The following is a 23,029-nucleotide window of genomic DNA, read 5'->3' on the forward strand; positions in this document are numbered from 1 at the left end:
CAGATATACAGAGCTGTGATGTAGGACAGTCCTAAACTACAGAGATACAGAGCTGTGATGTAGAGCAGTCCTAAACTACAGATATACAGAGCTGTGATGTAGAGCAGTTCTAAACTACAGAGATACAGAGCTGTGATGTAGAGCAGTCCTAAACTATAGAGATACAGAGCTGTGATGTAGGACAGTCCTAAACTACAGAGATACAGATCTGTGATGTAGGACAATCCTAAACTACAGAGATACAGAGCTGTGATGTAGAGCAGTCCTAAACTACAGAGATACAGAGCTGTGATGTAGAGCAGTCCTAAACTACAGATATACAGAGCTGTGATTTAGGACAGTCCTAAACTACAGAGATACAGAGCTGTGATGTGGAGCAGTCCTAAACTACAGAGATACAGAGCTGTGATGTAGAGCAGTCCTAAACTACAGATATACAGAGCTGTGATGTAGAGCAGTCCTAAACTACAGAGATACAGAGCTGTGATGTAGAGCAGTCCTAAACTACAGATATACAGAGCTGTGATTTAGGACAGTCCTAAACTACAGAGATACAGAGCTGTGATGTAGGACAGTCCTAAACAACAGATATACAGAGCTGTGATGTAGGACAGTCCTAAACAACAGAGATACAGAGCGGTGATGTAGGACAGTCCTAAACAACAGAGATACAGAGCGGTGATGTAGGACAATCCAAAACTACAGAGATACAGAGCTGTGATGTAGGACAGTCCTAAACTACAGAGATACAGAGCTGTGATGTAGAGCAGTCCTAAACTACAGAGATACAGAGCTGTGATGTAGAGCAGTCCTAAACTACAGAGATACAGAGCTGTGATGTAGAGCAGTCCTAAACTACAGAGATACAGAGCTGTGATGTAGGACAGTCCTAAACTACAGAGATACAGAGCTGTGATGTAGAGCAGTCCTAAACTACAGATATACAGAGCTGTGATGTAGGACAGTCCTAAACTACAGAGATACAGAGCTGTGATGTAGAGCAGTCCTAAACTACAGAGATACAGAGCCGTGATGTAGAGCAGTCCTAAACTACAGAGATACAGAGCTGTGATGTAGGACAGTCCTAAACTACAGAGATACAGAGCTGTGATGTAGAGCCGTCCTAAACTACAGATATACAGAGCTGTGATGTAGGACAGTCCTAAACTACAGAGATACAGAGCTGTGATGTAGGACAGTTCTAATCTACAGAGATACAGAGCTGTGATGTAGAGCAGTCCTAAACTACAGAGATACAGAGCTGTGATGTAGGACAGTCCTAAACTACAGAGATACAGAGCTGTGATGTAGGACAGTCCTAAACTAGAGAGATACAGAGCTGTGATGTAGGACAGTCCTAAACTACAGAGATACAGAGCTGTGATGTAGAGCAGTCCTAAACTACAGAGATACAGAGCCGTGATGTAGAGCAGTCCTAAACTACAGAGATACAGAGCTGTGATGTAGGGCAGTCCTAAACTACAGAGATACAGAGCTGTGATGTAGGACAGTCCTAAACTACAGAGATACAGAGCTGTGATGTAGAGCCGTCCTAAACTACAGAGATACAGAGCCGTGATGTAGAGCAGTCCTAAACTAGAGAGATACAGAGCTGTGATGTAGAGCAGTCCTAAACTACAGAGATACAGAGCTGTGATGTAGAGCAGTCCTAAACTAGAGAGATACAGAGCTGTGATGTAGGACAGTCCTAAACTACAGAGATACAGAGCTGTGATGTAGAGCAGTCCTAAACTACAGAGATACAGAGCTGTGATGTAGAGCAGTCCTAAACTAGAGAGATACAGAGCTGTGATGTAGGACAGTCCTAAACTACAGAGATACAGAGCTGTGATGTAGAGCAGTCCTAAACTACAGAGATACAGAGCCGTGATGTAGAGCAGTCCTAAACTACAGAGATACAGAGCTGTGATGTAGAGCAGTCCTAAACTACAGAGATACAGAGCTGTGATGTAGGACAGTCCTAAACTACAGATATACAGAGCTGTGATTTAGGACAGTCCTAAACTACAGAGATACAGAGCGGTGATGTAGAAAAATCCTAAACTACAGAGATACAGAGCTGTGATGTAGGACAGTCCTAAACTACAGAGATACAGAGCTGTGATGTAGAGCAGTCCTAAACTACATAGATACAGAGCTGTGATGTAGGACAGTCCTAAACAACAGAGATACAGAGCTGTGATGTAGGACAGTCCTACACTACAGAGATACAGAGCTGTGATGTAGGACAGTCCTAAACAACAGATATACAGAGCTGTGATGTAGGACAGTCATAATCTACAGAGATACAGAGCTGTGATGTAGGACAGTCCTAAACTACAGAGATACAGAGCTGTGATGTAGGACAGTCCTAAACAACAGAGATACAGAGCGGTGATGTAGGACAATCCAAAAATACAGAGATACAGAGCTGTGATGTAGGACAGTCCTAAACTACAGAGATACAGAGCTGTGATGTAGAGCAGTCCTAAACTACAGAGATACAGAGCTGTGATGTAGAGCAGTCCTAAACTACAGAGATACAGAGCTGTGATGTAGAGCAGTCCTAAACTACAGAGATACAGAGCTGTGATGTAGGACAGTCCTAAACTACAGAGATACAGAGCTGTGATGTAGAGCAGTCCTAAACTACAGATATACAGAGCTGTGATGTAGGACAGTCCTAAACTACAGAGATACAGAGCTGTGATGTAGAGCAGTCCTAAACTACAGAGATACAGAGCCGTGATGTAGAGCAGTCCTAAACTACAGAGATACAGAGCTGTGATGTAGGACAGTCCTAAACTACAGAGATACAGAGCTGTGATGTAGAGCCGTCCTAAACTACAGATATACAGAGCTGTGATGTAGGACAGTCCTAAACTACAGAGATACAGAGCTGTGATGTAGGACAGTCCTAATCTACAGAGATACAGAGCTGTGATGTAGAGCAGTCCTAAACTACAGAGATACAGAGCTGTGATGTAGGACAGTCCTAAACTACAGAGATACAGAGCTGTGATGTAGGACAGTCCTAAACTAGAGAGATACAGAGCTGTGATGTAGAACAGTCCTAAACTACAGAGATACAGAGCTGTGATGTAGAGCAGTCCTAAACTACAGAGATACAGAGCCGTGATGTAGAGCAGTCCTAAACTACAGAGATACAGAGCTGTGATGTAGGACAGTCCCAAACTACAGAGATACAGAGCTGTGATGTAGAGCCGTCCTAAACTACAGAGATACAGAGCCGTGATGTAGAGCAGTCCTAAACTAGAGAGATACAGAGCTGTGATGTAGGACAGTCCTAAACTACAGAGATACAGAGCTGTGATGTAGAGCAGTCCTAAACTACAGAGATACAGAGCCGTGATGTAGAGCAGTCCTAAACTACAGAGATACAGAGCTGTGATGTAGAGCAGTCCTAAACTACAGAGATACAGAGCTGTGATGTAGGACAGTCCTAAACTACAGAGATACAGAGCTGTGATGTAGAGCAGTCCTAAACTACAGAGATACAGAGCTGTGATGTAGAGCAGTCCTAAACTACAGAGTTACAGAGCTGTGATGTAGGACAGTCCTAAACTAGAGAGATACAGAGCTGTGATGTAGGACAGTCCTAAACTAGAGAGATACAGAGCTGTGATGTAGGACAGTCCTAAACTACAGAGATACAGAGCTGTGATGTAGAGCCGTCCTAAACTAGAGAGATACAGAGCTGTGATGTAGGACAGTCCTAAACTACAGAGATACAGAGCTGTGATGTAGAGCCGTCCTAAACTAGAGAGATACAGAGCTGTGATGTAGGACAGTCCTAAACTACAGAGATACAGAGCTGTGATGTAGAGCCGTCCTAAACTACAGAGATACAGAGCCGTGATGTAGAGCAGTCCTAAACTAGAGAGATACAGAGCTGTGATGTAGAGCAGTCCTAAACTACAGAGATACAGAGCTGTGATGTAGAGCAGTCCTAAACTAGAGAGATACAGAGCTGTGATGTAGGACAGTCCTAAACTACAGAGATACAGAGCTGTGATGTAGAGCAGTCCTAAACTACAGAGATACAGAGCTGTGATGTAGAGCAGTCCTAAACTAGAGAGATACAGAGCTGTGATGTAGGACAGTCCTAAACTACAGAGATACAGAGCTGTGATGTAGAGCAGTCCTAAACTACAGAGATACAGAGCCGTGATGTAGAGCAGTCCTAAACTACAGAGATACAGAGCTGTGATGTAGAGCAGTCCTAAACTACAGAGATACAGAGCTGTGATGTAGGACAGTCCTAAACTACAGATATACAGAGCTGTGATTTAGGACAGTCCTAAACTACAGAGATACAGAGCGGTGATGTAGAAAATTCCTAAACTACAGAGATACAGAGCTGTGATGTAGGACAGTCCTAAACTACAGAGATACAGAGCTGTGATGTAGAGCAGTCCTAAACTACATAGATACAGAGCTGTGATGTAGGACAGTCCTAAACAACAGAGATACAGAGCTGTGATGTAGGACAGTCCTACACTACAGAGATACAGAGCTGTGATGTAGGACAGTCCTAAACAACAGATATACAGAGCTGTGATGTAGGACAGTCATAATCTACAGAGATACAGAGCTGTGATGTAGGACAGTCCTTAACTACAGAGATACAGAGCTGTGATGTAGGACAGTCCTAAACAACAGAGATACAGAGCGGTGATGTAGGACAATCCAAAAATACAGAGATACAGAGCTGTGATGTAGGACAGTCCTAAACCACAGAGATACAGAGCTGTGATGTAGAGCAGTCCTAAACTACAGAGATACAGAGTTGTGATGTAGAGCAGTCCTAAACTACAGAGATACAGAGCTGTGATGTAGAGCAGTCCTAAACTACAGAGATACAGAGCTGTGATGTAGGACAGTCCTAAACTACAGAGATACAGAGCTGTGATGTAGAGCAGTCCTAAACTACAGATATACAGAGCTGTGATGTAGGACAGTCCTAAACTACAGAGATACAGAGCTGTGATGTAGAGCAGTCCTAAACTACAGAGATACAGAGCCGTGATGTAGAGCAGTCCTAAACTACAGAGATACAGAGCTGTGATGTAGGACAGTCCTAAACTACAGAGATACAGAGCTGTGATGTAGAGCCGTCCTAAACTACAGATATACAGAGCTGTGATGTAGGACAGTCCTAAACTACAGAGATACAGAGCTGTGATGTAGGACAGTCCTAATCTACAGAGATACAGAGCTGTGATGTAGAGCAGTCCTAAACTACAGAGATACAGAGCTGTGATGTAGGACAGTCCTAAACTACAGAGATACAGAGCTGTGATGTAGGACAGTCCTAAACTAGAGAGATACAGAGCTGTGATGTAGAACAGTCCTAAACTACAGAGATACAGAGCTGTGATGTAGAGCAGTCCTAAACTACAGAGATACAGAGCCGTGATGTAGAGCAGTCCTAAACTACAGAGATACAGAGCTGTGATGTAGGACAGTCCCAAACTACAGAGATACAGAGCTGTGATGTAGAGCCGTCCTAAACTACAGAGATACAGAGCCGTGATGTAGAGCAGTCCTAAACTAGAGAGATACAGAGCTGTGATGTAGGACAGTCCTAAACTACAGAGATACAGAGCTGTGATGTAGAGCAGTCCTAAACTACAGAGATACAGAGCCGTGATGTAGAGCAGTCCTAAACTACAGAGATACAGAGCTGTGATGTAGAGCAGTCCTAAACTACAGAGATACAGAGCTGTGATGTAGGACAGTCCTAAACTACAGAGATACAGAGCTGTGATGTAGAGCAGTCCTAAACTACAGAGATACAGAGCTGTGATGTAGAGCAGTCCTAAACTACAGAGTTACAGAGCTGTGATGTAGGACAGTCCTAAACTAGAGAGATACAGAGCTGTGATGTAGGACAGTCCTAAACTAGAGAGATACAGAGCTGTGATGTAGGACAGTCCTAAACTACAGAGATACAGAGCTGTGATGTAGAGCCGTCCTAAACTAGAGAGATACAGAGCTGTGATGTAGGACAGTCCTAAACTACAGAGATACAGAGCTGTGATGTAGAGCCGTCCTAAACTAGAGAGATACAGAGCTGTGATGTAGGACAGTCCTAAACTACAGAGATACAGAGCTGTGATGTAGAGCAGTCCTAAACTAGAGAGATACAGAGCTGTGATGTAGGACAGTCCTAAACTACAGAGATACAGAGCTGTGATGTAGAGCCGTCCTAAACTAGAGAGATACAGAGCTGTGATGTAGGACAGTCCTAAACTACAGAGATACAGAGCTGTGATGTAGAGCAGTCCTAAACTACAGAGATACAGAGCCGTGATGTAGAGCAGTCCTAAACTACAGAGATACAGAGCTGTGATGTAGGACAGTCCTAAACTACAGAGATACAGAGCTGTGATGTAGAGCAGTCCTAAACTACAGAGATACAGAGCTGTGATGTAGAGCAGTCCTAAACTACAGAGATACAGAGCTGTGATGTAGAGCAGTCCTAAACTACAGAGATACAGAGCTGTGATGTAGAGCAGTCCTAAACTACAGAGATACAGAGCTGTGATGTAGAGCAGTCCTAAACTACAGAGATACAGAGCTGTGATGTAGAGCCGTCCTAAACTACAGAGATACAGAGCTGTGATGTAGGACAGTCCTAAACTACAGAGATACAGAGCTGTGATGTAGAGCAGTCCTAAACTACAGAGATACAGAGCTGTGATGTAGGACAGTCCTAAACTACAGAGATACAGAGCTGTGATGTAGAGCAGTCCTAAACTACAGAGATACAGAGCTGTGATGTAGAGCCGTCCTAAACTACAGAGATACAGAGCTGTGATGTAGAGCAGTCCTAAACTACAGAGATACAGAGCTGTGATGTAGAGCAGTCCTAAACTACAGAGATACAGAGCTGTGATGTAGAGCAGTCCTAAACTACAGAGATACAGAGCTGTGATGTAGGACAGTCCTAAACTACAGAGATACAGAGCTGTGATGTAGAGCAGTCCTAAACTACAGAGATACAGAGCTGTGATGTAGAGCAGTCCTAAACTACAGAGATACAGAGCTGTGATGTAGGACAGTCCTAAACTACAGAGATACAGAGCTGTGATGTAGAGCAGTCCTGAACTACAGAGATACAGAGCTGTGATGTAGAGCAGTCCTAAACTACAGAGATACAGAGCTGTGATGTAGGACAGTCCTAAACTACAGAGATACAGAGCTGTGATGTAGAGCAGTCCTAAACTACAGAGATACAGAGCTGTGATGTAGAGCAGTCCTAAACTACAGAGATACAGAGCTGTGATGTAGGACAGTCCTAAACTACAGAGATACAGAGCTGTGATGTAGAGCAGTCCTAAACTACAGAGATACAGAGCTGTGATGTAGAGCAGTCCTAAACTACAGAGATACAGAGCTGTGATGTAGAGCCGTCCTAAACTACAGAGATACAGAGCTGTGATGTAGAGCAGTCCTAAACTACAGAGATACAGAGCTGTGATGTAGGACAGTCCTAAACTACAGAGATACAGAGCTGTGATGTAGAGCAGTCATAAACTACAGAGATACAGAGCTGTGATGTAGAGCAGTCCTAAACTACAGATATACAGAGCTGTGATGTAGAGCAGTCCTAAACTACAGATATACAGAGCTGTGATGTAGAGCAGTCCTAAACTACAGCGATACAGAGCTGTGATGTAGAGCAGTCCTGAACTACAGATATACAGAGCTGTGATGTAGAGCAGTCATAAACTACAGAGATACAGAGCTGTGATGTAGAGCAGTCCTAAACTACAGAGATACAGAGCTGTGATGTAGGACAGTCATAAACTACAGAGATACAGAGCTGTGATGTAGAGCAGTCCTAAACTACAGAGATACAGAGCTGTGATGTAGAGCCGTCCTAAACTACAGAGATACAGAGCTGTGATGTAGAGCAGTCCTAAACTACAGAGATACAGAGCTGTGATGTAGGACAGTCCTAAACTACAGAGATACAGAGCTGTGATGTAGAGCAGTTCTAAACTACAGAGATACAGAGCTGTGATGTAGGACAGTCCTAAACTACAGATATACAGAGCTGTGATGTAGGACAGTCCTAAACTACAGAGATACAGAGCTGTGATGTAGGACAGTCCTAAACTACAGAGATACAGAGCTGTGATGTAGGACAGTCCTAATCTACAGAGATACAGAGCTGTGATGTAGAGCAGTCCTAAACTACAGAGATACAGAGCTGTGATGTAGGACAGTCCTAAACTACAGAGATACAGAGCTGTGATGTAGGACAGTCCTAAACTAGAGAGATACAGAGCTGTGATGTAGAACAGTCCTAAACTACAGAGATACAGAGCTGTGATGTAGAGCAGTCCTAAACTACAGAGATACAGAGCCGTGATGTAGAGCAGTCCTAAACTACAGAGATACAGAGCTGTGATGTAGGACAGTCCCAAACTACAGAGATACAGAGCTGTGATGTAGAGCTGTCCTAAACTACAGAGATACAGAGCCGTGATGTAGAGCAGTCCTAAACTAGAGAGATACAGAGCTGTGATGTAGGACAGTCCTAAACTACAGAGATACAGAGCTGTGATGTAGAGCAGTCCTAAACTACAGAGATACAGAGCCGTGATGTAGAGCAGTCCTAAACTACAGAGATACAGAGCTGTGATGTAGAGCAGTCCTAAACTACAGAGATACAGAGCTGTGATGTAGGACAGTCCTAAACTACAGAGATACAGAGCTGTGATGTAGAGCAGTCCTAAACTACAGAGATACAGAGCTGTGATGTAGAGCAGTCCTAAACTACAGAGTTACAGAGCTGTGATGTAGGACAGTCCTAAACTAGAGAGATACAGAGCTGTGATGTAGGACAGTCCTAAACTAGAGAGATACAGAGCTGTGATGTAGGACAGTCCTAAACTACAGAGATACAGAGCTGTGATGTAGAGCCGTCCTAAACTAGAGAGATACAGAGCTGTGATGTAGGACAGTCCTAAACTACAGAGATACAGAGCTGTGATGTAGAGCCGTCCTAAACTAGAGAGATACAGAGCTGTGATGTAGGACAGTCCTAAACTACAGAGATACAGAGCTGTGATGTAGAGCCGTCCTAAACTACAGAGATACAGAGCCGTGATGTAGAGCAGTCCTAAACTAGAGAGATACAGAGCTGTGATGTAGAGCAGTCCTAAACTACAGAGATACAGAGCTGTGATGTAGAGCAGTCCTAAACTACAGAGATACAGAGCTGTGATGTAGAGCAGTCCTAAACTAGAGAGATACAGAGCTGTGATGTAGGACAGTCCTAAACTACAGAGATACAGAGCTGTGATGTAGAGCAGTCCTAAACTACAGAGATACAGAGCCGTGATGTAGAGCAGTCCTAAACTACAGAGATACAGAGCTGTGATGTAGAGCAGTCCTAAACTACAGAGATACAGAGCTGTGATGTAGGACAGTCCTAAACTACAGATATACAGAGCTGTGATTTAGGACAGTCCTAAACTACAGAGATACAGAGCGGTGATGTAGAAAAAATCCTAAACTACAGAGATACAGAGCTGTGATGTAGGACAGTCCTAAACTACAGAGATACAGAGCTGTGATGTAGAGCAGTCCTAAACTACATAGATACAGAGCTGTGATGTAGGACAGTCCTAAACAACAGAGATACAGAGCTGTGATGTAGGACAGTCCTACACTACAGAGATACAGAGCTGTGATGTAGGACAGTCCTAAACAACAGATATACAGAGCTGTGATGTAGGACAGTCATAATCTACAGAGATACAGAGCTGTGATGTAGGACAGTCCTAAACTACAGAGATACAGAGCTGTGATGTAGGACAGTCCTAAACAACAGAGATACAGAGCGGTGATGTAGGACAATCCAAAAATACAGAGATACAGAGCTGTGATGTAGGACAGTCCTAAACTACAGAGATACAGAGCTGTGATGTAGAGCAGTCCTAAACTACAGAGATACAGAGCTGTGATGTAGAGCAGTCCTAAACTACAGAGATACAGAGCTGTGATGTAGAGCAGTCCTAAACTACAGAGATACAGAGCTGTGATGTAGGACAGTCCTAAACTACAGAGATACAGAGCTGTGATGTAGAGCAGTCCTAAACTACAGAGATACAGAGCCGTGATGTAGAGCAGTCCTAAACTACAGAGATACAGAGCTGTGATGTAGGACAGTCCTAAACTACAGAGATACAGAGCTGTGATGTAGAGCCGTCCTAAACTACAGATATACAGAGCTGTGATGTAGGACAGTCCTAAACTACAGAGATACAGAGCTGTGATGTAGGACAGTCCTAATCTACAGAGATACAGAGCTGTGATGTAGAGCAGTCCTAAACTACAGAGATACAGAGCTGTGATGTAGGACAGTCCTAAACTACAGAGATACAGAGCTGTGATGTAGGACAGTCCTAAACTAGAGAGATACAGAGCTGTGATGTAGAACAGTCCTAAACTACAGAGATACAGAGCTGTGATGTAGAGCAGTCCTAAACTACAGAGATACAGAGCCGTGATGTAGAGCAGTCCTAAACTACAGAGATACAGAGCTGTGATGTAGGACAGTCCCAAACTACAGAGATACAGAGCTGTGATGTAGAGCCGTCCTAAACTACAGAGATACAGAGCCGTGATGTAGAGCAGTCCTAAACTAGAGAGATACAGAGCTGTGATGTAGGACAGTCCTAAACTACAGAGATACAGAGCTGTGATGTAGAGCAGTCCTAAACTACAGAGATACAGAGCCGTTATGTAGAGCAGTCCTAAACTACAGAGATACAGAGCTGTGATGTAGAGCAGTCCTAAACTACAGAGATACAGAGCTGTGATGTAGGACAGTCCTAAACTACAGAGATACAGAGCTGTGATGTAGAGCAGTCCTAAACTACAGAGATACAGAGCTGTGATGTAGAGCAGTCCTAAACTACAGAGTTACAGAGCTGTGATGTAGGACAGTCCTAAACTAGAGAGATACAGAGCTGTGATGTAGGACAGTCCTAAACTAGAGAGATACAGAGCTGTGATGTAGGACAGTCCTAAACTACAGGGATACAGAGCTGTGATGTAGAGCCGTCCTAAACTAGAGAGATACAGAGCTGTGATGTAGGACAGTCCTAAACTACAGAGATACAGAGCTGTGATGTAGAGCCGTCCTAAACTAGAGAGATACAGAGCTGTGATGTAGGACAGTCCTAAACTACAGAGATACAGAGCTGTGATGTAGAGCAGTCCTAAACTACAGAGATACAGAGCTGTGATGTAGGACAGTCCTAAACTACAGAGATACAGAGCTGTGATGTAGAGCCGTCCTAAACTAGAGAGATACAGAGCTGTGATGTAGGACAGTCCTAAACTACAGAGATACAGAGCTGTGATGTAGAGCAGTCCTAAACTACAGAGATACAGAGCCGTGATGTAGAGCAGTCCTAAACTACAGAGATACAGAGCTGTGATGTAGGACAGTCCTAAACTACAGAGATACAGAGCTGTGATGTAGAGCAGTCCTAAACTACAGAGATACAGAGCTGTGATGTAGAGCAGTCCTAAACTACAGAGATACAGAGCTGTGATGTAGAGCAGTCCTAAACTACAGAGATACAGAGCTGTGATGTAGAGCAGTCCTAAACTACAGAGATACAGAGCTGTGATGTAGTGCAGTCCTAAACTACAGAGATACAGAGCTGTGATGTAGAGCCGTCCTAAACTACAGAGATACAGAGCTGTGATGTAGGACAGTCCTAAACTACAGAGATACAGAGCTGTGATGTAGAGCAGTCCTAAACTACAGAGATACAGAGCTGTGATGTAGGACAGTCCTAAACTACAGAGATACAGAGCTGTGATGTAGAGCAGTCCTAAACTACAGAGATACAGAGCTGTGATGTAGAGCCGTCCTAAACTACAGAGATACAGAGCTGTGATGTAGAGCAGTCCTAAACTACAGAGATACAGAGCTGTGATGTAGAGCAGTCCTAAACTACAGAGATACAGAGCTGTGATGTAGAGCAGTCCTAAACTACAGAGATACAGAGCTGTGATGTAGGACAGTCCTAAACTACAGAGATACAGAGCTGTGATGTAGAGCAGTCCTAAACTACAGAGATACAGAGCTGTGATGTAGAGCAGTCCTAAACTACAGAGATACAGAGCTGTGATGTAGGACAGTCCTAAACTACAGAGATACAGAGCTGTGATGTAGAGCAGTCCTGAACTACAGAGATACAGAGCTGTGATGTAGAGCAGTCCTAAACTACAGAGATACAGAGCTGTGATGTAGGACAGTCCTAAACTACAGAGATACAGAGCTGTGATGTAGAGCAGTCCTAAACTACAGAGATACAGAGCTGTGATGTAGAGCAGTCCTAAACTACAGAGATACAGAGCTGTGATGTAGGACAGTCCTAAACTACAGAGATACAGAGCTGTGATGTAGAGCAGTCCTAAACTACAGAGATACAGAGCTGTGATGTAGAGCAGTCCTAAACTACAGAGATACAGAGCTGTGATGTAGAGCCGTCCTAAACTACAGAGATACAGAGCTGTGATGTAGAGCAGTCCTAAACTACAGAGATACAGAGCTGTGATGTAGGACAGTCCTAAACTACAGAGATACAGAGCTGTGATGTAGAGCAGTCATAAACTACAGAGATACAGAGCTGTGATGTAGAGCAGTCCTAAACTACAGATATACAGAGCTGTGATGTAGAGCAGTCCTAAACTACAGATATACAGAGCTGTGATGTAGAGCAGTCCTAAACTACAGCGATACAGAGCTGTGATGTAGAGCAGTCCTAAACTACAGATATACAGAGCTGTGATGTAGAGCAGTCATAAACTACAGAGTACAGAGCTGTGATGTAGAGCAGTCCTGAACTACAGAGATACAGAGCTGTGATGTAGGACAGTCATAAACTACAGAGATACAGAGCTGTGATGTAGAGCAGTCCTAAACTACAGAGATACAGAGCTGTGATGTAGAGCCGTCCTAAACTACAGAGATACAGAGCTGTGATGTAGAGCAGTCCTAAACTACAGAGATACAGAGCTGTGATGTAGGACAGTCCTAAACTACAGAGATACAGAGCTGTGATGTAGAGCAGTTCTAAACTACAGAGATACAGAGTTGTGATGTAGGACAGTCCTAAACTACAGATATACAGAGCTGTGATGTAGGACAGTCCTAAACTACAGAGATACAGAGCTGTGATGTAGGACAGTCCTAAACTACAGAGATACAGAGCTGTGATGTGGGACAGTCCTAAACTACAGAGATACAGAGCTGTGATGTAGAGCAGTCCTAAACTACAGATATACAGAGCTGTGATGTAGAGCAGTCCTAAACTACAGAGATACAGAGCTGTGATGTAGGACAGTCCTAAACTACAGAGATACAGAGCTGTGATGTAGGACAGTCCTAAACTACAGAGATACAGAGCTGTGATGTAGGACAGTCCTAAACTACAGAGATACAGAGCTGTGATGTAGAGCAGTCCTAAACTACAGATATACAGAGCTGTGATGTAGGACAGTCCTAAACTACAGAGATACAGAGCTGTGATGTAGAGCAGTCCTAAACTACAGATATACAGAGCTGTGATGTAGAGCAGTCCTAAACTACAGATATACAGAGCTGTGATGTAGAGCAGTCCTAAACTACAGAGATACAGAGCTGTGATGTAGAGCAGTCCTAAACTACAGATATACAGAGCTGTGATGTAGAGCAGTCCTAAACTACAGAGATACAGAGCTGTGATGTAGGACAGTCCTAAACTACAGAGATACAGAGCTGTGATGTAAGACAGAGAGAAGCACTTTGACTTGTGCTCTTTCTCATTCCAGCTTTTCGGGGTAAAATTGAGCTCATGTTCCCTGGCGGCACAAACTGGTCACTCTTTAGAACGCACTCTAATGTTCCATTGACCAATAAGAGACAGAGACAGGAGGGCAAGAGGGAGAGGTTTAGGATAAGCGTCACCAAATACATTCCATTCATTATTATACTCTACATGTAATTGTATTGACAGAATTTTGTCAAATACTTTTGGGTTCTTTCACAAATCAGGACCAATGAGTTAGCCAACGAACTGTCCTAATTATTCTGAAATAACATGCATACTGTATGCATAATGTGTCGTCTTCACAGACTTTGCCCCATTTTTAGAAATGTTCAGAAAAATGTTCAGTGAATACTCTACTGCTCAATGGTGTGGTGTGGGTGTGAAACGTGTTCCTCTTTGTCTGTATTGGAAAGATATCACAGAAAGTCGTATATGAAACCATTGTGGGATATTCATTTATTTCTGGTTTCAGTGCTCTGAGGAAAAATAGCACTCTAAAAAATAAAATAATAAATAGCTCTCTCGCCCAGTCTTAATATTCGATTAAGATGTTTATTTTTTGTGGTGGACAATGTTTAATATAAAAACTCTGTTAACTCTTCCCTCTCTCTCGCGCGATCTCTTTTCCCCTCCACTTTTGGTTTCTCTCTTTTCTGTCACTCTTTCTCTCCTCCCTTGTTTCTCCTTCCCTCTCTGTCTTTCCCTTCGTCCCCCTCTCTCTCCCCAATCCCTCCTCCTCCCTCTCCCCCTCTTGTCCTTTCTCCCCTCACCCCTCCCTCCTACTCCCTCTCTCTCCTCCTTGCTCCTCCTCCCCTCCCTCTCTCCACCTCCCTGCTCCCTCCCTTACCCTCTCTCTCCTCCCTCCTCTCTTCTCCCGCCTCCCTCTCTCTCCACACCACAGAAAACCATCTGGCTCGGAGCCGACTCCCAAGTCTCGGATCAGCATGCCGGCGCCCAGTCCCGACCACATCGGAGGCTTCAGGTTGGCCATGGCTACGTTCACTGGCATCGAAAGCAAATTTGGACTCCACCTACCAAGATATAACGTACATGTAATCCCCCCGTCCAAGGAGGACGCCCCTTGAATTGAACTTCCTCTGCCCACACGTAGGAGGCAGAATAGAGCACACACGCAATCGTTACTTGGAATTTTCCACCCGAAAGAGAGGCACATTCTGACTAGTATGATGTGCCTCTTTAGGCTTTAAAGGAAAATATGTATGTTTTAGTTGATATGAGACAAAAAAATAAACATTAAGAAATTCTTGAAACAACCTTTATACGTCATGCTCTAAAATCACATCAGGTTGGTTTAGCTTCTGTTTTAGTCTCATATACCCGTAAAGATGACTTTTTGAGTCAGTCTTATTGTGGAGATCAAGGGCTCTATTCAATCTGTGTCGCTGAAGCTAGAAATGTAAAAATAATTTCCTATTGAGCCGACGTTTGCAGCATTTACCGTGAATGCTGTCTCCGCTGACGCGGAAGCGTTGCCATTAAAATTAAAATCACGCTGTAACGCTGAATTTCCGTGATACTGATTAGATATAGCCCTAAGTGAAAGCTACAGTACTGACATTGTCTGTCTGGAGTAGTGTTGTTCTGGTTGGTCTTTTAACAGAGTTGTAGTGGGTCTGGCCAGGACTTGAATTAGACCTGGACTGCTTCCTCTTATTACATCATCACTAAAGCCGGGACTCATTCAAAGATGCATTGTCAACAAGCACATTGCACTTGATTTTTTAAGGTCATTTATGCTTGAGCCGACATGCATAGCCTTTACCATGAATGTCAATGTCCGGGTTGACAGTGCAATGTGCTTGTCGACAAAAAAGCCTTTGTTTGAATCCCGGCCTAACCATATAATGGTGATTTTACTGTCTTTCACCAGAGAGTTTGTCTGATTAGAGCTTATTCTGTTGAGGTTATATCCGTCAAATGGACATGTTTGTATTTCCATGTTAAATGTGATGTTATCGATGGGGAATGTAACACAAGCACGCACATCCGAACAATGATTCTACTGTACATATGAGAACGAACAGAGAGACATATTTTCATATTGATACGGTTTGCCAAGTTGCTTTTTGGATACTGTGAAGCAAAAACAGGAATAATCTTGATCATGAAAAATATTGACCAAACACTTGAATGTAATACATACTGTTCAGTGTTACCACCATTTGCACCCAGTATTACTACTACTACGGTACTGTACTGTCTGTTATCCTAAGTTGAGTTGTCTGTCAGCTCAAACTGTGTTATGTGTTGAATTAATGTCTATTTAAAGAGTCAGGGCACAGCAGAGCAGAGGGAGAGAGCAGAAAGATGATGTCACTGACTAGCTATACCACGCTACACTACATTACTCTATAGTACACCACACTACACTAGACTAGTTGCTCGTTGTCATGCAAGACGCCCGTATTTAAACTTGTACAGGAGAGGAGGATTATATGGTGTGTAATAATTGTGCCTTACTGTATGTATGGCAGCAATATTGAAATATACTGAGTGTACTAAACATTAGGAACAGCTTCCTAATATTAAAATACACTGAGTGTACTAAACATTAAGAACAGCGTCCTAATATTGAGTTGCACCCCCAGAACAGCCTCAATTCGTCAGGGCATGGACACTACAAGGTGTTGAAAGCGTTCCACAGGGATGCTGGCCCATGTTGACGCCAATGCTTCCCACAGTTCTGTCAAGTTGAATGGATGTCCTTTGGGTGGTGGACCATTCTTGATACACACAGGAAACTATTGAGTGTGAAAAACCCAGCAGTAATGCAGCTCTTGACACACTCAAACCGGTGCGCCTGGCATCTACTACCATACCCCGTTCAAAGGCATTTAAATCTGTTGTTGAATGGCACACATACATAATTCATGTCTTAATTGTCTCAAGGCTTAAAAATCCTTCTTTAACTTGTCTCCTCCCCTTCATCAACACCGATTGAAGTGGATTTAACAGGTGACATCAATAAGGGATCATACAGTAACTTTCATTTGGATTCACCTGCTCAGTCTGTCAATGTTTTGTACACTCAGTGTATATGTACTAATAAAATGAAAGAGAAACGTCTAACGTTAGTAAACAAAGTGTGTGTGCCTTCTTTTACAAGGGGGTATGTTGTGGTGCGGCAATTCAGAGAAACGCTTGACGCCTGGTAAGAGAGAATCATAACAGACAAACATCCAACTTGTGACACTATGTAGTTCAACATCAACAACAAGTAAACAAGTTAACAGTACTTCAGCCATGATTTATTGGCAGATATATCATGATAAACAGCGGGCACACACTCAAACAAAGTGCTAAACTAGAATTGGTTTCTTAGGCCTGTAGCCATGGACAGTGCAATAATCCTCACATTAGAGCCCTATAACATTGACATAAAGCACTTACAGACATCCACAACATATTAGAACATATCTATGAAGCTGTAAGAACCTATAAATGTGTTGCATGCACGCAGGGGGTTGGATACTGAGAAAAGCACAACAAAAGCACTGTGAACATGAGACTTCTTTAACGTGACAGCATAGAGACCTATAGGCCCTGTCGAACTGTTCTCACTGCTAGTTTCACAGCTGTAGTAAGACCTATGATTGGATATGGGATTCGCTTAGGTTCTGAGCACTGTAAGACAACTGACCACATACAGTAAGTGAATCAATAAATAATTCATATAGTAAATTACAAAGAGGCCCGAGGTGCTTATACGACTAACATATATTAACATAAATGAACACAAAAACAGTGATGTTAATACAGTAGAGAGAAAGCACGTTGTAGCCTGAACACACTGCTGGAATAGTGGTTGAGTTCCCCTGCTCAGACGTTGCATGCATCAACCAGTGGTTGCTTGCCACTTCATTGACTGCAGTCGGGCACCAGATTACTATAACATATGATGTGGTTAGCTGATAGGTAAAATGCCTATCCAAGTGTTGTAAGATCTGGCATGTGTCAGCAAGGGCTGAACAGGAGAACACGACCCATAGCTGTCACAGAGAGACGGCGGGGGGCGGGGTCTAGAAACACATGCTGCTGCTTTGACAGGTGTGTGAAATCATGTCATAAAAGTGTGAGAACAAAGCCTTCTGATGGGCTGGATCGCCTAGTGACCCGCCCAGTGTGCTTGGCGATGCTCGGTGATCCCATTGGATCCTGCAGTGATTCGTTCAATCCTATGGCGTCAGTTCCACAGGCCCTTCCTCCTCGCCGTCGGCCCGGTTGGCTTTGATCTCCATCAGGGTACAGGCGAAACGTGCCCAGTCCTCACTGTGGGGCACTGCCAGCTAGGAGGAACCACAGAGACAAAAACTAAATATATCCACCTTCACACTGATAGATATCCCCAATGGTATTTTTCTATACAATAGATTAGGTTTTGACCAATAACTGAGTCTTTGTCAGGATCCGATTGGCTGATTTATCAGCCTCATGAGCAAATACAGTCCAGTATATGTATGATTCTGTTCATGGTCTAAATCTGTGGTCTCCTTGTATACTGTCCACTACATTTACATTTCACATTACCAAAAGTCCCTGAGGAATCGAGGACCCTAGAAGAAATACAATTGTAGCGTTTACTTGAAGTTTCGAGCTAATCTAGTCAATGGTCAGTGAAATGTACACGCGAAAACCACTTAGAGCGTTGTTTCATTCCTTACAGGTTTTGTATGACTGTGACCTCCACTAACCAGTCATTGCGAAGCACTGCTTTGAAAGTCAAATGGGAAAGGCTACTTGGTTGGTTGGTTGTCGTGGCTGCCACCCAGGCTGTCACTACGGTTACCACTTTGCAGGCTATAATTAACCAGCAATAAGGAGGTGGGAGGGGACAGCGGCCATTTTAAACCCTCAGAACTGTTAAAGCACACCAGGGATCCTCCTCAGGGAAATCATCATCAATACACTTAGGGTGCCTCCTAAATGGCACCCAACTCCCTATTTGGTGCGCTACTTTTAACAAAAAAAAAATAGATAACTAATGTAAAATATAATGTGTCCGTAAAATGTATATAGTATGGATAGTGCATTCGGAAAGTATTAAAACCCTTTGACTTTTTCAACATTTTGTTACGTTACAGCCTTATTCTAAAATGGATTCAATTGTTTTTTTTCCCTCGCCAATCTACACACCCCGTAACGACGAAGCAAAAACAGGATTTTATAAATGTTTGCAAATTTAGTTTAAAAAAACCTGGAAATATCACATTTACAAAAGTTTTCTGACTCTACTTTGTTGAAGCACCTTTGGCATTGATTACAGCCTCGAGTCTTCTTGGGTATGACGCTACAAGCTTGGCACACCTGTATTTGGGGAGTTTCTCCCATTCTTCTCTGCAGATCCTCTCAAGCTTTGTCAGGTTGGATGGGGAGCGTCACTAAACAGCTATTTCAGGTCTTTCCAGAGATGTTCGATTGGGTTCAAGTCCGGGCTCTGGCTGGGCAACTCAAGGATATTCAGAGACTTGTCCCAAAACCACTCCTGCGTTGTCTTGGCTGTGTGCTTAGGGTTGTTGCCGTGTTGGAAGGTGAAACTTCGCCCCCAGTCTGAGGTCCTAAGCACTCTGGAGCAGGTTTCTATCAAGGATCTCTCTGTACTTTGCTTCATTCTTCTTTCCCTCAATCCTGACTGGTCTCCCAGTCCCTGCCATTGAAAACCATCCCCACAGCATGATGCTGCCACCACCATGCTTCACCATAGGGATGGTGGCAGGTTTCCTCCAGACGTGATGCATTCAGGCCAAAGAGTTCGATCTTGGTTTCATCAGACGAGAGAATCTTGTTTCTCACGGTCTGAGAGTCCTTTAGGTGTCTTTTGGTGAACTCCAAAAAACACCTAAAGCTGTCATGTGCCTTTTACTGAGGAGTGGCTTCCGTCTGGCCTCTCTACCATAAAGGCCTGATTGGTGGAGTGCTGCAGAGATGGTTGTTCTTCTGGAATGTTCTCCCATTTCCACAGAGGAACTCTGGAGCTCTGTCAGAGTGACCATTGTGTTCTTGGAGTCCCTGACCAAGGCCCTTCTCCCCTGATTGCTCAGTTTGGTCAGGCGGCCCGCTCTAGGAAGAGTCTTGGTGGTTCCAAACTTCTTCCATTTAACAATGATGGAGGCCACTGTGTTCTTGGGGACCTTCAATGCTGCGGAAATGTTTTGGTACCCTTCCCCAGATCTGTGCCTCGTCACAATCCTGTCTCGGAGTTCAAATTCCTCGGACCTCATGGCTTGGGTTTTGTCTGACATGCACTGTCACCTGTGGGACCTTATATAGACAGGTGTGTGCATTTCCAAATCATGTTCAATCATAGCAAATGGTCTGAATACTTAATGTATTTTTTAAAATACATTTGAAAACATTTCTAAAATCGTGTTTTAGCTTTTTTGGATTTAATCCATTTTTAAAATAAAGCTGTAACATTACAAATTGTGGAAAAGGGAAGGGGTCTGAAAACTTTCCAAACGCACTGTATTTTATTTATTTTTGATTTTATTTAACCTTTATTTAAACAGGGAGTCACATTGAGATTAAACATCTATTTTACAAGAGGGCCCTGTAAACACTAATGATAAAACAACATACATATACAGTACCAGTCAAAAGTTTGGACACACCTACTCATTCAAGGTTTTTCTTGATTTGTACTATTTTCTACATTGTAATAACCAGAAAAGTGTTAAACAAATGTAAATATATTTGATTTGAGATTCTTCAAAGTAGCCACCCTTTGCCTTGCTGACAGCTTTGCACACTCTTGTTACAGTATATATATCCCCCCAGAAGATATTTGGGGATTGGAAATTATGCAAATAATTACATTGATAGAAGCCACACTCTATCTGCAATATTAAAGCTGATCTATTCAATGGCGCTATCTCCGTCATTTGGCAAGACGAAAACAAGTTGAGTTGGCAAAAGCAGAAACCGGCTGGCACACAGGGTAACGCTTTTATGGGAATTACAATCAATTATAGGTTACAGGGAAAGCCAATGAAAGTATTTACAGAGCACTTAACGAGGTCAAGCAACATGAACTATAAAACCTCTGAGAACACAAAAAGCCAGTAACAAGAAACTATCCACATATTCATTCCATATCACTGTACCATCTCACACACCAGAGACATTTATTTGTATTCTCTGAAAATATAATTCAGGATAATGAACTACTTCATTATGGTGTCTCTCCTATCGTGATCTGTGTTTCGTCCTATATTTCAATTTTATTAGTAATCCCCAGTCCCCGCAGGAGGCCTTTGGCCTTTTGGTAGGTTGTCATGGTAAATAAGAATTTGTTCTTAACCGACTTAGTTAAATAAAGGTTCAATAAAAATAAATATAGAGGTCCCGTGGTCAACTGTAAGTGCTGATATTGTTACGTGGAAACGTCTAGGAGCAACAAAGGCTCAGCCGCGAAGTGGTAGGCCACACAAGCTCACAGAACGGGACTGCCTCAGTGCTAAAGCACGTAAAAATCATCTGTCCTCGGTTGCAACACTCACTACTGAGTTCCAAACTGACTCTGGAAGCAACGTCAGCAAAGTAACTGTTCGTCGGGAGCTTCATGAAATGGGTTTCCTTGGCCGAGCAGCCTCACACAAGACTAAGATCACCATGCGCAATGCCAAGCATCGGCTGGAGTGGTGTAAGTAAAGCTCACCGCCATTGGACTCTGGAGCAGTGGAAACTCGTTCTCTGGAGTGATGAATCATGCTTCACCTTCTGGCAGTCTGACGGACGAATCTGGGTTTGGCGGATGCCAGGAGAACGCTACCTGGCTCAATGCCATCTGTAAAGTTTGGTGGAGGAGGAATAATGGTCTAGGGCTGTTTTTCATGGTTCGGACTAGGGCCCTTAGTTCCAGTGAAGGGAAATCTTTTTAAAATTTTTATTTATATGTTTATATGGGACAAGAACATCCCTGGGCAAAACCTTCCCTAATCAGGACGACACTGGACCAATTGTGTGCCTCTCATGGATCTCCCGGTCACGGCCGGCTGCGACAGAGCCTGGACTCAAACCAGGATCTCTAGTGGCACATCTCTAGTGGCACCTTAGACCACTGCGCCACTCAGGAGGCCAGTGAAGGGATATCTTAATGCTACAGCATACATTGTAGACGATTCTGTGCTTCCAACTTTGTGGTAACAGTTTGGGGAAGGCCCTTTCCTGTTTCAGCATGACAATGCCCCCGTGTAAAAATCAAGGTCCATAAAGAAATGGTTGAACCACACACCAGGCCCTCAATGGAGTTTAAAGGTAATGTGCCTGAAGAACGGCTTATATGACTTATTACACTACCCTCAGTGGCGACCTGTCATTCAGCGAGTTTTGAGACCCACATTTTTTGCAATAATAAAAAATAAATGTTATTTTGGCATTAATACGTGTCACATATCAGTTTGCAAACAATAAATATATATATATAATTGAGTTAATTAAGCTGCATACAAACATGGTCTCTTTTTTGTTTTCTTGATCAAGGCAGCTCCAAAATGCAGGTGTTTCAGCATAGCTCAGTGCTTTCTGTGGTGGTGGGGCAAGCCGGCAGAAAATACGGAACGTTGCACCGTGATTGGCTCTGTGTTCTGTCACTCATGGGGACACTAGGTCACAGACCTTGAAAATTCTAGCCCCTTGGGTGCTGCCATAGAGTTACATTAGAAGTTCCCATCCAAGAAGGCTCAAGGTCTTTGGCCACAGATAAAATCACATCAAATCACGTTATATCTACATCATACTTTCAAAATTTAGCAGTCATCACCATGAATCAAGTTGACAATCTACTGGCGAATCCTTTTTAATCCTTGTCATATGAAGAGAAATAATGAAGAGAAATTATAGATAAAACGTATCAATGCTGATTGGCCATTGAAAATAAACATTACACAAGAAGTTGGAAATCACAAATTCAACAATGAGTGGTTTGGAAGGAATCTGTAGCTAACTGCAAACCTTGCAAATAAATCACTAGCCTGATATTCAGTGGAGTGGCTGTGTGGTACCAAGTCTAAGATTAAGGGTCTCTTTTCCTAGTTTAAAATTATAAACATTCAACATTGGCCATGCTGTCAATGAAGCATGATTTGTGCAGCGCTCAAAACAACTTAACTCGGTACTGCAAAATCTGACTTTAGTGAGTT

The 23,029-nt window shown here is 43.1% G+C and overlaps 2 protein-coding genes across 5 annotated transcripts in view; one reads left to right on the top strand and one right to left on the bottom strand.

The window, feature by feature from the left end:
* The window catches only part of LOC110488013 (electrogenic aspartate/glutamate antiporter SLC25A13, mitochondrial), a 115,817-nt gene extending 100,675 nt beyond the window's left edge, over positions 1–15,142 (top strand). The window contains 2 exon segments of the mRNA XM_036971473.2: positions 14,773–14,914; positions 14,917–15,142. Coding sequence (XP_036827368.2) covers positions 14,773–14,914; positions 14,917–14,961 — 187 coding nt within the window. The 3' untranslated portion in view covers positions 14,962–15,142.
* A 1,976-nt stretch (positions 15,143–17,118) lies between these two features.
* Positions 17,119–23,029, bottom strand: part of LOC110488015 (cytoplasmic dynein 1 intermediate chain 1) — a 109,823-nt gene continuing 103,912 nt past the window's right edge. For all 4 annotated transcript variants that reach the window (XM_090227651.1, XM_090227652.1, XM_090227650.1 and 1 more), the window contains exon 18: positions 17,119–18,178. In XM_090227651.1, the coding sequence (XP_090083777.1) occupies positions 18,068–18,178 (111 nt within the window). In that variant the 3' untranslated portion in view covers positions 17,119–18,067. The remainder of the gene's footprint in view (positions 18,179–23,029) is intronic.

This window comes from Oncorhynchus mykiss, chromosome 30, assembly GCF_057628025.1.
Source record: "Oncorhynchus mykiss isolate SJ-2025 chromosome 30, ASM5762802v1, whole genome shotgun sequence".
Taxonomy (NCBI): domain Eukaryota; kingdom Metazoa; phylum Chordata; class Actinopteri; order Salmoniformes; family Salmonidae; genus Oncorhynchus; species Oncorhynchus mykiss.